The sequence below is a fragment of the Pristis pectinata genome, chromosome 2 (assembly GCF_009764475.1).
Source record: "Pristis pectinata isolate sPriPec2 chromosome 2, sPriPec2.1.pri, whole genome shotgun sequence".
Taxonomy (NCBI): domain Eukaryota; kingdom Metazoa; phylum Chordata; class Chondrichthyes; order Rhinopristiformes; family Pristidae; genus Pristis; species Pristis pectinata.
In genome coordinates this window covers 26,793,110-26,808,358 of record NC_067406.1, presented here as the reverse complement: position 1 = coordinate 26,808,358, position 15,249 = coordinate 26,793,110, and the positions used below count along the sequence as shown (strand labels likewise).

The window sequence follows — 15,249 nt, the reverse complement described above, 5'->3', positions numbered from 1 at the left end:
TAATTCCCCCTCCCCCAATTAAATACTTTCCTATATCGTCTGCTCCTATCCCTCTCCAAGGCTACAGTAAAGGTCAAGGAGTCATGGGCACTGTCTCCAAAATGCTCTCCCGAGGGATCTGAAACTTGATCAGGCTCATTGCCTGGTCAAGTTTCAGATCTCTTGGTCAATATGGCCTCTCCTCTAGTCAGCCTATCCACATACTTTGTCAGGAATCCTTCCTGGACAGTCCTAATGAACTCTGCCCCTTCTATCCCCTTTACACTAAGGAGGTGCCAATCAACATTAAACTATCAGAGCCACTAATTCTGACTGGGAACTCTCCGTCATTGAACTCCTCCCCACTTCCTCCCGCCTGAAAGCCCCCACTGAACTTTTTCACGTTAAGCACATTCAATCGTCCATTCCCTTAATATTAATGATCTTTAAATACTCTATGGGGAAAAAAAACTGCATTTTAAGGCAAATTCAATAGTAAAATAATTACGTAATCCTGTAGTTGTTGCTTCAGAGATAATTGCATCACAAATTTTGTACATAACATGTTCCATTGCAAATGCAATCCCATATACATTTCAAATTTCTTACAGTCAAATGACAAGTCAACGATCTGCAAATTTCGACAATATTGCTAATAATATCATCCGACAATGGTGAGTAATTGATTTAGTAATGGAATGTTTATGGATGTTATTCATATGAGCTTCCAAATGGGTTTCATAAGAAACTGAATGAATGTTAATGCTCGGGAACAGAAGGTTCCTCTTTAGGAAATTAGTTATGTGGCAGGAGACAGTAGGAATAATGGGCAGGTATTCAAATTAACAGGATGTTACTCATGTCCTGCAAAAAGCTATTTATAAATTATTAAAACAATCGGATAAAAAGCCACATGTCCAAGTGTGTCAAATATTATTGCAGTACATATGCCAAAGTAAATAAGCAAAACACATAGCAATCTATTTTTACCTAAAAGACCAAAATAGCACACTTTTAGATGAATGGAATGGGTTAAATTCAACAAAGAGCCAGCTTTTCCTATTTATGTAAAAACTGGCAGATCTGATGCAAGGATTTCAACCTGTAACCCAAGTTCAGTTCCTCTCTCTCTACAGATGTTGTCTGACCTGCAAGGCATTTCTAGTATTCATTTTTATTTCAGGTTCCAGCAACTACTGTGTTCTGCACCTCAGTTTCAATTTTTTTTTTCTCTGAACTGTTCATCTTGTTCTATCTACATCTCCTCCAGACAGATGACCCGCAGTTAACAAGCAGTTAACAGGCGGCACGGTAGCATAGCGGTTAGCGCAACGCTATTACAGCACCAGTGATCGGGGTTTGATTCCCATCGCTGTCTGTAAGGAGTTTGTATGTTCTCCCGTATGTGCGTGGGTTTCCACCGGGTGCTCTGGTTTCCTCCCACATTCTAAAGACGTACAGGTAGGTTAATTTGGGGTTTAAAATGGGTGGCGTGGACTCGTTGGGCCGGAAGGGCCTGTTACCACGCTGTAAATAAAATTTTAAAAAAAACCTTCATCACCCTCCCCAACCAGCACTAGCACCATCAATGTCATCCAGTTTCAAGTGGACTCCACTCTATCACACATTCCCTTTGTTCACTCCAGCCCTTCTCTACAACTTTAATACGCTTTCCCTAGATCTGATGAAAGGTGAAATCAGAAATGTTATTTGTACAGCATGGAACAAGTAAATCATTCAATTTTCTTTTCAAACTTGGAAAAAAGTGAAATAATAAATTCTGTGCAATCTTCAATTCAGTAAAATCCCTTGGTATCAAAGCCCGAGTTATAATAATCACTGGTAAACTATCCAATTTATTTTTAAAATTACACAATTCCATCAGAATTTGATGTTTTAATCTGGTTTTACACCCACATGATAAAGCATATGCTGGAATCTGTTAGCAGGGACAACGACTGAGCACTTGAATAAGTTTGAGCTGCACAGAGACAGAGAGCATGATTATGAATGGCAAGTTATGTCAGGCTAACCTAGTTAATTTTTTTTTGCTGTTTCCTTTATCAAAACCAAGAAAATATTTGATAAGGCAACAGACAAATTAAATAAAATTAAAGCACATGGAACCAGACAAGTTGACAAACTACATGACAAGTTGAAAACTGGTTGGAAAGTAGGAGAAAGGGTAGAATAAAGTATCCCGATTCTGGGATGTGTCAAATGGTCCTACCCACGGAACCACATAGGGCCCTCAATTTTTTTTAAAATCACATACACAACAGCTTGGAGAAAGAAAAAAGAGTCCTATATTCAAGATTGCAAATAACACTAAGTGAAAAGGTACAGCCCATCATGCAGATGGAAGACTAATGCCGAAAAAGTGAGTTAATTCACTTTGGATTAAAGGAAGACAAACAGGAATAATGTATTTCCATTGAGAACTGTGGAGAAGCGAGAGATTTGGATGTTCAGATTATGAAAATCTTCTAGGTGTTAACAAAAAGTAATCAAAAAAGTTGACAGAACATCTGTTCCTTCTCCATGGAGAGGAATACATTGTTCAGTTTGGCAGACCTCTAATCAGACACCATCTGGAGTACTATATTCAAGTTTTGGGCACCATACCCAAGCAAATATATGGCCTTGAATGGGTATAACAATCACAGAACTCAGGAGGACATGTTGCATAAACTTGGCATGAGGCTTCAATTCCCAAGTACAGAAAATTGAGATGTTGATCTAACAGAGGTGCTTATAATGAGGAAAAGATTTGCTAGGGTAGACACAGAAAATCTATTTCCTCTGGTAGCACAACCATAGCGAGCAGGACCATATGAAAATGAGGTTTTCAAAGATGAAATCAGGAAGTTAAAAAGGTAAAGCTATGTAAAGCTAGGATCCCAAACACAATTCCTCAAAACAAGTGCACAAGTCACCAAATACCTGGAAGAACAAAAATATCAAATGGACAGCCTTACGTTTCCTTTACATCAACCTTTTGCTTGGAAAAAGTGTGCTCCCATGCACTGGCAATTACAGACTTCAGAACTTGTTTTGAAATAATCCAAAACTCATGCAAGCTGTTAGTCTGGTTGAGCACTATTTCAAATAGTGAACCTATGCACAAATATTCAAACACAGGACAATGAAGAGGGACTAATATTTCTCTTTGTGATCATTGGGTATTGTTTGAGCCAACATGTTTAGTATAATTAAGCACTGTTATCATTACCTGCCTTTTCTTTACTCCTTATTCCAAGTTCAATTATTCCTATTTCAAAATCTTTAAATTGCATTATTTTCCCCCACTCCTTGCAAAGGAAATGAAAGGTTAATTTTTCAGTAACTGGCATTTAATTGTTTAAATAGCTAATTAAAGTTAACCAAGCAAGATTAATCCTGATATAACTATCTACAACTGAAATATTTTAAATAGAAAGCCAATGAGATCTGAACCATTAACCAAAATAACAACTTCTACTGTTCATTCTCAAAGATGAAAAGAAACCAATATGGAATTTCAACCTGATAGACAATGCAGAAGTCATAGCAATGAATCAATGACCTGTTACTGATAGTCAGAGTAGTACAGCATGGTAAAAGGCCTTTCAGCCCAACTCACCCATGCCAACCATGGTGCCCACCAAACTAGTCCCACTTGCCCATGTTTGGCCTATATCCCTCTAAACCACCTCCTGTCCTTGTACTTATCCAAATGTCTTTTCAGTGTTATTATTGTACCTGCCTCAACCACTTCCTCTGGTAGCTCATTCCATCTACGCACCACCCTCTGCATGAGGAAGTTGTCCCTCAGGTCTCTCTTAAATCTGTCATCTCTCACCTTAACCCTATTCCCTCTAGTTTTTAGTTCCCCTTCCCTGGGACTTGATTCACAATCTTTAAATTTCATTTTCCTTGGAATGAAGTAAAGGCATTCTACTAATACAAGTAGTTATTTGTAAGAAAGTGTCCTCTGAACACTTACCTGGAGCCTTCCATCTAGCGTTCTCTGTATTGTGACACATTTGCTGGGGTGAGCGCCATTTGTTGTTATAGCTGTGATTAATGAATCAAGCTCATCTTTTTTCTCCTTCAGCTTTTTGACCAAGCTCTCAATGGCTCTTTTGGCAAAAGTTTCACTTTCTCCACCTTGTCGATGACACATCAAACTGTGTACGATGCTCAGGCATGCATCATTACTAGTCGGGGTATTGGTGATAGACATGATGCTGATCCCTTAATCAGTTTTTTGTCCTCAAATGTGCAATCTTTTAGAGTTAACCGTTCCTTCCGGTGAACTAATTGATCTTTCTTGCAATATATATTCTTGTGTACAAAAAGGCACAAGGCTCAGTATATCATCTGCAGCGAGAACTTCAAAGGTAGCAAAGAAATGGTTTTGGTGAAGATTTCCTTGGAGCAACCTTGAAAACAAACCACAGACAGAACATAACTCGCAAACAATTCATTGTTCACATTTTCCTAAGCTGGCATTTAAATCATTAGAATACTGTTTACAACATTTGGATTTGGAAATCAAATTTGAACAGACCACCTGACATGGATTCAGACTTAACTTTGGCAACCCCAGCTCATTCAGCCATGCAAACTCCTCCTTACAAATATTAGATCTTGTGCCTAAATTGGGTGGTGCCTCACAGACTAGTCAAACAACAACCTGGCCATAGACCTACTAACAGAAATATTTTACTGATGTTAAACACTTCGCCATCTTCTCCACAGGAAGTACAGACCATTAGAGATGGCAACGCAGTGGAATACAAGAGAAGGAGGGAGTATCCCTGGAATCATTTACAATGAACTTGGACCACACAGTTTCTTGGTCAAACAAGGTCCTAAAAAGTTTCTCCTTCAGCTAATGAACCAGTACTCAACACGTGGAAGCAGCACTGAGAACAGCAAAACCACATAACGTTACCTGCACAGGGATTTCAAGGACCATCAAAAAATAACTTAGTAGAATCACTAATGATTGCGCTGACCAGTTCTGAAGGATGCAGCTGCCAGAGTGCTCTGCAGGAAATGCTGAAAGAATCAACAGAATAAACAAACCTATTTGATCTCATTCTTACCAACTGACCTCCTGCAAAAGAATCTGTCCTTGACAATATGCATAGGAAAGATCACTGAGCAGTCCTTTCAGGAGGTAAAGTTTCCTCTTCAGATCATGGACATCCACCATTATGGTGTCTTTTAAACAGGGCAGAGTCAGAACAGATTTAACTACTGAAAACCAGGCATTAATAACTCTGTGGGAAGATCTAATTTTGTAGTCTGTCACTCTGCCATTACTATGCAGAGAGGGACCAACCTTGGTTCAATGACTGAAGAACATGCTCAGCACCAGGAATAAGGTGCCAACCTGGTGAAATTGCAACACTGTCCTTCATGAAGGCTAAGTAGTGGAAACAGCAGGGTATAGAAAAGATCAAATAAGTTTCATAAATAACATATCAGATCAAAGCTCTGCAGTCCTGCCTTGCTGATTATTAAATGTTGGTATATGGTGGGCAATTAAACAGCTAAAGGCGGCCCAATGAACAAACCTACATAGAAAAATAGCAGGGTCCAACAGGTAAGTCGAAAAGACAAGACTGAAGCATTTGAAACTATCTTCAAACAGAAGTACCAAGTGGACGTTACATCTCAGATTTCCCAACATTCCCACCTTGACAGAAACCAATCTTCAGTCAATTTGATAAATTACAAATAAAGAGCCCCCAACACTCCAAATTATATGACTCCAATGCACATTCTCCAGAACCAGTCACACTTCTAGTTAAGTGGTTCACCAGCAGCCACAAAAATGCAAGCACTTAACAATATGGAAAATTCTTCAGATATATCCTGAGCAGGATGTATAGCAGACCACAAAAAGCAGGGCAAGTCCAATCTAATTAATTATCACCTCAATCTACTCCTAATCATCAGTGAAACCAAAAGGTGAAACTGACAGTACTATGAAACAGCATGCTCACCAATTACCATTAAACACTTTTAACAAGAGTCTAACCACTTTCCCATGCTGTTCAATGGCATCAGCATCATCAAGTTCTCCAGCATCGACATCTTAATACCACAGATAGGAAACAAATTTGAAGCAGCTCAATGAACAGATCTGAGGCCAGGTATCCTGTGGCAAGTGACTTAACTCAACTCTCCAAATGCTTTCCCATCATCTACAAAGCTTAAATCAAGAGCAAAGCAGCTTGATACCATCAAGGAAAAAGCAGCCTCTTTCATAGGTACTTGACACATCACATCAAAAACATTCACTCATATACTAGTGGTGCTCAGTGACCACAGTGTGTGCCAGACCCACTAAAGCAACTATCCAAGAATTCATTGACTGCAACTTAAAAGTCCACCACCTCTACTTCTAGGACATCAAGGATAGCAGGCACATGGGAACACCACCACTTATAAGCTCCCTTCCAAGTCGTATACTTTCCTGACTCCAATATTCTTCCATTGTCACTGGCTCCAAATATTGGAGCTTCCACCTGAAAGAACTTTGGGAATAACTTCACGTGTTATTTCAAGAATTTACCACCAACTTCAAGGGCAATTAGAAATGAGCATTAAATGATAGTCTTGCCAATGACCACCACCCATCCCCCATAAACAAATAAAAAGCACTCATCGATGGTTGCTGGGAGTTTCTAGGGATGTATTGCTAGAAATTTCTTTCATGTTAAAACTCTTTTCCCCCTCATCACCTGGAAGTTCATTTACTTATTTTACCAATGTTGTAACAATGATTTTTTTAAAAAAATAAAAATTTTCTATGCATTCAGTTTCAAGTTCATTATAGACTTAGAACATAGAACACTACAGCACAGCACAGGCCCTTTGGCCCACAATGTTGTGTCAACATTTTATCCTGCCCTAAGATCTATCTGACCCTTCCCTCCCACATAGCCCCCTATTTTTCTATCATTCATGTGTCTATCTAAGAGTCTCTTAAATGTCCCTAATGTATCTGCCCCCACAACCTCTGCAGGCAGTGCATTCCACGCACCCACCACTCTGTGTAAAAAAAACTTACCCCTGACATCCCCCTTATACCTTCCTCCAATCACCTTAAAATTATGTCTCCTCATGTTAGCCATTGTCGCCCTGGGAAAAAGTTCCTGACTGTCCACTCAATCTATGCCTTTTATCATCTTGTACACCTATCAAGTCACCTCTCATCCTCCTTCTCTCCAAAGAGAAAAGCCCTAGCTCACTCAACCTATCCTCATAAGACATGCCCTCCAATCCAGACAACATCCTGACAAATCTCCTCTGCACCCTCTCTGAAGCTTCCTAAGTAAATTTATTAAAATCTGCCAAGGCATATTGCTGAAAGGTAATCTTCATATTTTGTATTAAATAGATCTGGTGTAAAGGCTGTTCCATGTCTTTTCCAAAAATTTTGCACCTGTAGCCTAATGGAAAATGAAAACAAATTTTGTTTAAAATGAGTTATGCTTGCTATCTAAAGCATGAAAACAAAATACATTACATGAACAATTTGTATGCAGATTATCTCTGGAAAATGAAATCTGGTGAATTCTGGACTAGATTAAACCACATATTGTCAAGAAGCTTTTCCTGATCCACTGAACACCAAGTCTGAAATTGTAAATATTTTGGATAATGTGCTTCTTTTATAAAATCATCAGATTATCCCATAACCTCATACTGACTGCAAACCAATTTCATTAGTCCTTAAACTGGAAGTGACATTAAACTATCTTATCCTCAACAACTTCTCTTTTGGCTCCTCCCATTTTCTCCAAACCAAAGGTGTAGCCTTGGGCACTCACATGGGCCCCAGTTGTGCCTGCCTTTTGGTTGGCTGCTTGGAGCAATCCATATTCCAAATCTACGCCGGTACCACTCCCCAATTCTTTCACCGCTACATTGACAACTACACCGGTGCCGCTTCCTCCACCCATGCCCTTCCAGGCGAGGCAGTCTTTATTTATTGCATCTGGTTCTCTCATTGCAGCCTTCTCTACATCGATGAGACCAGATGCAGACTGGGTGACCACTTTGCCGAGTACCCTCGCTCTATCCGTCATACCAGCCAAGATCTCCCAGTAACCAGCCATTTTAATTCCACCCATTCTCAAACTGACATGTCAGTCTTCTCCCTTGTCCACTGCCAAGTCAAGGCTAAGTGCAAATTAGAAGAACAGCACCTCATATTCCTCCTAGGCAGTCTCCAACCTGGCAGCATGAACATCGAATTCTTAAACTTCCGGTAACTGCTCCCCTTCTGTCCCTTTTCCCATTTCTGTCCCCTCCTGATCCACCTGGCCTCCACCATCTCTCCCCTCCCCCACCCTCTCTATCTGCCCATCACCCAGGCACTCCTCCCACTGGTTCCCCTCCTCTCTCTCTTTATTCCACACTCCACCTTCCTCTCCTATCAGATTCCATCATTTCAGCCCTTTGTCACTTCCACCTATCACCTCCCAGCTTCTGACACCATTCCCACTCTCCCCCGTCCCTCATCTGCCTATCACCTCCTCACCTGAATCCACATATCACCTGCCAGGTCTTGCTTCAGCCCTTCCCTCCACCTTTTTATACCAGCTATCTCTCCTCTCTCTTTCCAGTACAGATGAAAGGTTTCAAGCCAAAACATCGACTGTCTATTTTCCTCCATAAATGCTGGCTGACCCATTGAGTTTCTCCAGTGCATTGTGTGTGGCTCCAGACTCCAGCATCTGCAGTCTCTTGTGTCTCCATTAAACCTTCTACTCTCTCAAAAAGATGGTAAAAAAAAATTTACCCCCAAATCAAAATCACTAAAATAATAAGTGTCATGTTCTTCACTGATTGTGATAGCCTGCTGTACAAAAATTGGCTGTTATATTTCCAACATTATAGAGGCAACTCCAATTGAAAAAAATACTTAATTGGCTGTAAAATGCTTTGGGGTATGCCAAGGTAGTGAAAAATATTATGCAAATTTTCATCTTTCTTTCAATAAACTTAACTAGCTGCTATTTAATTTTGCATCCAATTAAATCACATGCTCCTGTTTTGAGAATGCAAATTTAAATGCTTAGCTTATATCACTTACAAAGCACTTTACTATTGTTTCCCTGTTCTCAAACAACAAACTTCTGTGGCCTCCTTTGCCCTTAAAGGCTTTCAAACTCTGTCAATCAGGAAGCTGCTATCAAGCATCCTCAGTATAAAAAACCTTGCTAAAATACAGATGCCACCCAAAATTCAACAACATCCAGTGTTCAGGATGTAGCTGGCAAGATCAGCATTTACTGCCCATTCTTGGCTGCCACTGTGAAACCTGTCAAGCAATTTCAGACTCAGACACATTCCTGTGGGTCTGAAGTTGCATATAGGTCAAACTGGGCAAGGGCAACAGATTTCCTCTCGAAGGGCATTAGTGAACCAGGTGGATTTTTGATGAGAATCTGCTTCTTTTTTTGTTTTAAAATGAGTTTAAACACCAATAAAACACTAATAATTATTATTTTCCTTGTTCAGGGCACATTCCAGCTCTTGTGGTACCCACCTGACCCCGAAGGACTCCAGTGAGACAGTGGACATCATGAATCTCCTCTCCAGCATTACCCAAGCTTACATTTAAACCTTTGAAGAGGCCATCAGCCCAGATGGATCCCCAGTGGCTGCTGCCTGGATCTGTAAACAGCCACCTGGCCAGGCCTAGGGTTAGGCAGAAGTGATCTCCTGACTAACCCAGCCAGCCACACCCCACCCCCCCCAAGCATTGGGTGCCCAAAGATCAGGAACAGGGGTCTGAAATGTAACCAGAGCTTGAGAACCAGTCCCTTCAAGTATTTAGAGGACTTCAACCACTCGCATTCTACATACACACAGATTGCAGATTCATCCAGGCTGCATAAATGATGGATGAAGTACAAACCAGCTTCAAAATCTGTTGCACAGGACTGCTCTGACCAGCACTTTCCATCCCAGGTCCCCAACAAAGGGGTAGTTTTATCATCGTCATGACTAATATAAGATTTTGCTTTAAATTCCGGAGTACTATAAATTCTGCAGCCACCACAGTGGCATTTGAACTTGAGTTTGGACTTTGAATCCAGGCTTCAGGTTACAAATCCAGTAACCTAACTACTCTGCCACCAAGTGATTATGTGAGCAGAAATTCTGAGGTTTATCACAGCCCCAACACGGTTATGACAGGAGTCAAGCAAAGCCATGTCATTCCCAAATATGATTCTCATTATACCTTACTGAAGGTATAATGGTGGCATCCAGGTTCAACAGAGTTAAACTACCACGTAGACCATAAACTATTTGACAAATTCTGACCTTACTTCAGTCTTTGGGCTCCGGTGAACTTATAAAAATATGCTGTTGGATATACACACTTGAAAATGAATCTTCAGACTATTGTCAACTGAACTACCAAGGCATACAGGAAAATAGGACTGCTGTCCCACAAGTTCAAGGGCTTCAATCAATGCCCCCCAATGAGCAATCCATTAAATCTTTAATTCAGATTCATGCAAGCGAATGATGTAAAGCACTTGTCTTGAATGCCATCTCTCACAAATTACAGACTGAAAAAGAAACCCAACGAATTTGCAAACAACTGTTTTAATTACAACCAACCAAGTGCAATAGGAACATTGTATCCAAAAAACAAGTTCATGGCTAATCAGGCAGTTGTAATCCCATACTTCATGGAGGTGAAAAATAAACAATGTGGAAAATGCGTTTTTAAGACGTATACATCTCAAAACTTGGGAACGGCATCTAATTTTCAGTTTTAACTAGTGCGCTAGTGAAGGTAGGAGCCCCCACTGCTCCTTCCACACTGCCAGGACCCTACCCTGCCCCCTCTTCTAGGAACCTACTGGAAACAAGTGGCTGTCAAGACTGCTGGCTGCGGAGAATGTTGCATTTTATAAGTGCAACATGTTTTATTTCTAGAAAACAGAATTCTGTACAAGCATAACTGCTGACACCTCAATTGAACAGGAGAGAAAAAAAAGTGGCTAATTTTTTTCTGCCCACATTTACACGAAGACTGACAAATCAATATCAGCATTCACTCTGTAGCTAATTTAACCAACATTTTTAAGTAATAATCAGCCAACACCAACTTCAATGGACCAGCCACATTACATGAAGGTCAAACTCCCAAAACATTATTTTTCTCTGAGCTCAGTCACGATGCATCCAAAAGCACTTTCTCAAGGCAGCCATGAAGTGCAACTTTGAGATGAACTCTTGGAAGATTATCTTGAGTCCCTTTGCTGGTTAATCTCATCAACAGGATCTAACTTGATGAAAGGAATGGGAAAAGTAGCAACAAACTTTTGAGGAGCAGATAAACAATTCAGACCATCCACTCCAATTTATAAAAGAATTTGCAAATCCCAAAACAATTCACCAGCCATCTTTGGACCCACTGTTAAAGCTACTTAAAGCTCCCGCCCCCTTCCCCCCAAAATGTTCAAGTGTAAGCAATTACCACTGAGTGTAAGCAGTTGTTATTTTTGTTTCAAAGAAATGCAAAATAATAAGCTACCCTATATAAAAATTAAAAATAACATCCAGCTGCATGAAATTTGACTTTAATATACAATCTTCAATGGCCTCCTCCATATCCTGTTTATAATCTGAACTTGACAATGTAAACGGTAATGAAGGTGGTCATGGGCTCGAGATACAACATTCAAAAGTGGAGAAGTATTAGAACAGAATGCAAAAGTGATTGAAAAGTTTAGATGAGCAGAGTGACCATATACCAAAACCCTTAAAAGATGGCAAGTTGGTAGGATAGCTGAAACTTAGTTTTTTAAAAAACAGAATATAGAAACAGAATATAGATCATACTAAGAATTCACGAATCATTAGGTCTCAGATGGATCATAATCCACAATTCCAAGCACCACAATACAGGAATATATTTAGCATACTGGGATGAGAAGGTTAAGAGATGGTTTAATAGGAATGTTTTGCTACAGTAGACAGAAAAATCTTTCCTGCTCATGATCAAGTTAATAACTAGTGGTCTATTCTATTACTGGGATCCAAAATGCTCTGGTGCAAATTGGCATCATATATCTAATTTTAATAGGGTGAAAGGCAGGTATTTGGGATGAGATGTCAATACGGATTTAGAAGGGGAAGCTCTGACATACCAAATCACATATCCCACATGACATCCAATTAAATTTAAGCCACAAGAATCAAAACCAAGGTTGGTATTGAACTTTACAGTTTTCATGAGAATCCTTGAGGATTGAGCAAGTCATCACAGGCATCTATGCTTAGATTGCTTTTGTTGCTAAAGCACAGACAACTAACATTAAACTTGTAAGAGTAGCACACGAGTGCAACACAAGAATACGCAAAATAAAAGTAGCTAAATTTAAATGTGATAACACATTGATCAAAAATTCAACCAAATTTATCACCACAAAATTAGTAAGTGAATTTATGTGCCATCTTTCACAACCAGAAAACTCCAAAGCACTTTACAGCCAAGAAGGTACTTTTAAAGTATAATCAAGGGATATCTGTTGGCAATGAGAGAATTTGAAAAACAAACACGGGAGCATTGATTGGATTACAACTTTCAATTAAACTGTTAAAATGACGATGAGAGACAAAAACTGAATTAAAAAAAGTATAGAACTTTTTTCAGTTCTGCCAATCCTGCTACAAATGCATATCCTACACCACAGAAAAGAGAATGAAAACTAATTCTAATTACAGAAGCAGCTCTTGCAGCTCAGAAAAAACATTAAAGATCCTCCCCCTAAAAAAAGCTCCTTAGATATTACAGCATGTGTTTATACAATGCTGAACAAAAAATGGATTTTATGTTATTTGAAAAAAAACACCAGCTTACATTGGTTAAATTTTACTTTAAATTTTGGCCACAAAAATCAGAACTTATCACTTTAAAATCAGTGAAAACATTTTCCGGAATCTTGGATATAGCTCCTTTAATCAAATGATATTTTTGTTTCTAATTAACTGTCAGATGACATAGTAGATATGAAAGGGGAGAGTTAATGGGTTAAATTACTGTCTCTTATCCCATTTTATTACAAGTTAGACTGCAATTAGATATTTGCATAAACAAAGGAATGTCACGTAGAAAACAAGTACTAGCATTTTTAACTCTTTCCAAAGATGATTAATATGAATGAGATCGAAGTTTACAAAAAGAACGTACACCCTTTAAACACTCAAACAGTTTAGGATTATCATTTTCTACAAAGAATTGTTATTGCTGTATGGCACTTCTTTCAGGAAGGGGGGGGGGGGGGGGTGGTGGACAATCCCGGCAACAACATGTCAAACTCTTCAATGTGAAGACTTATAGCCACCTAAATTTGTAAGTCTTAACGCAACATCCGAAACCCAGATTGCCCAGCAGCAACGGCAGCGAGAAGTTAGACACAAGCGAACAAGAATTGTTGTGTGTGTTTGGGGGGGGGGGGGGAGGAAGAGACAGGAAAACCCACCCACTCTGGTCTCGTGTTTACGATGCTTAGACGCCCCTTTGAAAGAATTGAAACCCGCGTTGAAGAACCATTTTTTTCTCTAAATCTCAGTACCAACAACGCTTCAGTTAACGTCCGCGGACACTAATGCAGAAAAAAATCACTCCCAAACTTGAGCGTTTTGCGATGAAGTGACCCGAGGCCTATCCGGGCCTCGGGACCCCCGCCTTCCCTCCCCGGAGCCGAAGGGAAAGTTTTCCGGCCCGCGTCGGCCTCGCTTACCGCTGCTTTCTCGCCAGCTTTTCAGTGATGGAGGGAGGCCGCTTTCCGATTATTTTCCCCCGGACCCCCGGAATCTCCAGCCCGCATCGGAGCTCAGGTTTCGGGTCCCAGGTCTCATTTAATCCCTCACACTTGCTCCTTCTGCTCCCGTCACCCAGTTTTTGTTAAGGACACAACATGGCGGCTGGGGTAGCGCATGCGCCCTGCAGTGTGTATGTTGTGGCAGGGGCAGGAGGGAAACCTGGCTGTTGCGAATGAATTCCTGAATGTTCAGCTGCAGGATTTCGCCTGCTGCTTGGAAACACCACACGATGCTATCACACCACAACCTCGATGATCACCAATGCAACGTCCCTCTCCGCATGAGCCATCTACACTAATCCCATTAGCCGCTCGTTTCTCATTCTTATCATTTCCAAATGAAGCAGCTCTTTAAAACAATAACTTTTTGTCTCGCTTTTTGGCAATAAATTACATTTTGTAATCATGCATTAAGTTTTCTTCCTAAACTTTTTTTTTATCAACTTCATAGAACCATAGAACAATACAGCATAATGCAGGCCCTTCGGCCCACCATGTTGTGCTGCCCTTCAAACCATACCTAAGACTATCTCACCCCTTCCTCCCACATATCCCTCTATCTTAAATTCCTCCATATGCTTATCCAGATGAAGATCAGTTCCTGCAATCTTCAAAAATATTGTGAGCTTTATGTCACAATAATTGTCACACAAATAATATCATAGAAATTTAATCACTCCACCACCATATGGGTTTTTATTAAAACATGCTAATCTGCTTTCTAATCTTTAAACATGTACCCCACCCCTCCTCGTTTTTGTTTCTTTGATAACTCTAGCACGAGAAATAAGGTCTTTCCTATATATTCATTTATGCCCCTCAATTTTAAACTCAATTTAAGTATCCCCTCAGCCTCGCTTATTCCAAAGAAAACAACCTTAATTTATCCCATCTTTCCCTTAAGATTCAATTTACCAGTCCCAGCAACATCCTTGTAAATCTCCTCTGCATAACCACCAGTGCAATCACATAGTTCCTATAATATAGGGACCAAAATTGTACACCGTACACGTTATGGCTTGACAAGTGCCTCAGCTATGCCTTTCTACTCATCTTATTAAGCTGTCCTGCTACCTTTCAAGAATCTGAGCACATACACAAGAACAATGTGCCAGGGCCCGGGATGTTTCGGATCGCGTCCAAGATATCTTGAAGGGGGGGGGGGAGAACAGCCAGAGGTCGTGGTACATAGGTAGGGAAAGGAATGAGGTCCTGAAAAGAGACTATAGAAAATTAGGAAGGAAGTTGAGAAGCAGGACCTCAAAGGGAGTAATTTCCGGATTACTGCCTGTGCTAAGCGACAGTGGGTATAGGAACAGAATGAGGAGGAGGTTAAATGCGTGGCTGAGGGATTGGAGTAAGGAGCAGGGATTCAGTTTTCTGGATCATTGGGGCCTCTTTGGGGCAGGTATGA

The 15,249-nt window shown here is 40.2% G+C and overlaps 1 protein-coding gene across 3 annotated transcripts in view; it reads right to left on the bottom strand.

Annotated features, from left to right (window-relative positions):
- Nucleotides 1–14,019, bottom strand: part of smad4b (SMAD family member 4b) — a 75,388-nt gene extending 61,369 nt beyond the window's left edge. Inside the window, exons 1-2 of one of the 3 annotated variants that reach the window (XM_052036032.1) lie at nucleotides 13,755–14,019; nucleotides 3,965–4,403 (exon numbers count right to left, since the gene is read on the bottom strand). In XM_052036032.1, coding sequence (XP_051891992.1) covers nucleotides 3,965–4,204 — 240 coding nt within the window. In that variant the 5' untranslated portion in view covers nucleotides 4,205–4,403; nucleotides 13,755–14,019. Of the gene's footprint in view, nucleotides 1–3,964; nucleotides 4,404–13,754 lie in introns of those variants that run through there. The other 2 variants (XM_052036038.1, XM_052036048.1) reach the window with 2 other exon arrangements.
- Between the last annotated feature and the right edge of the window lie 1,230 nt (nucleotides 14,020–15,249).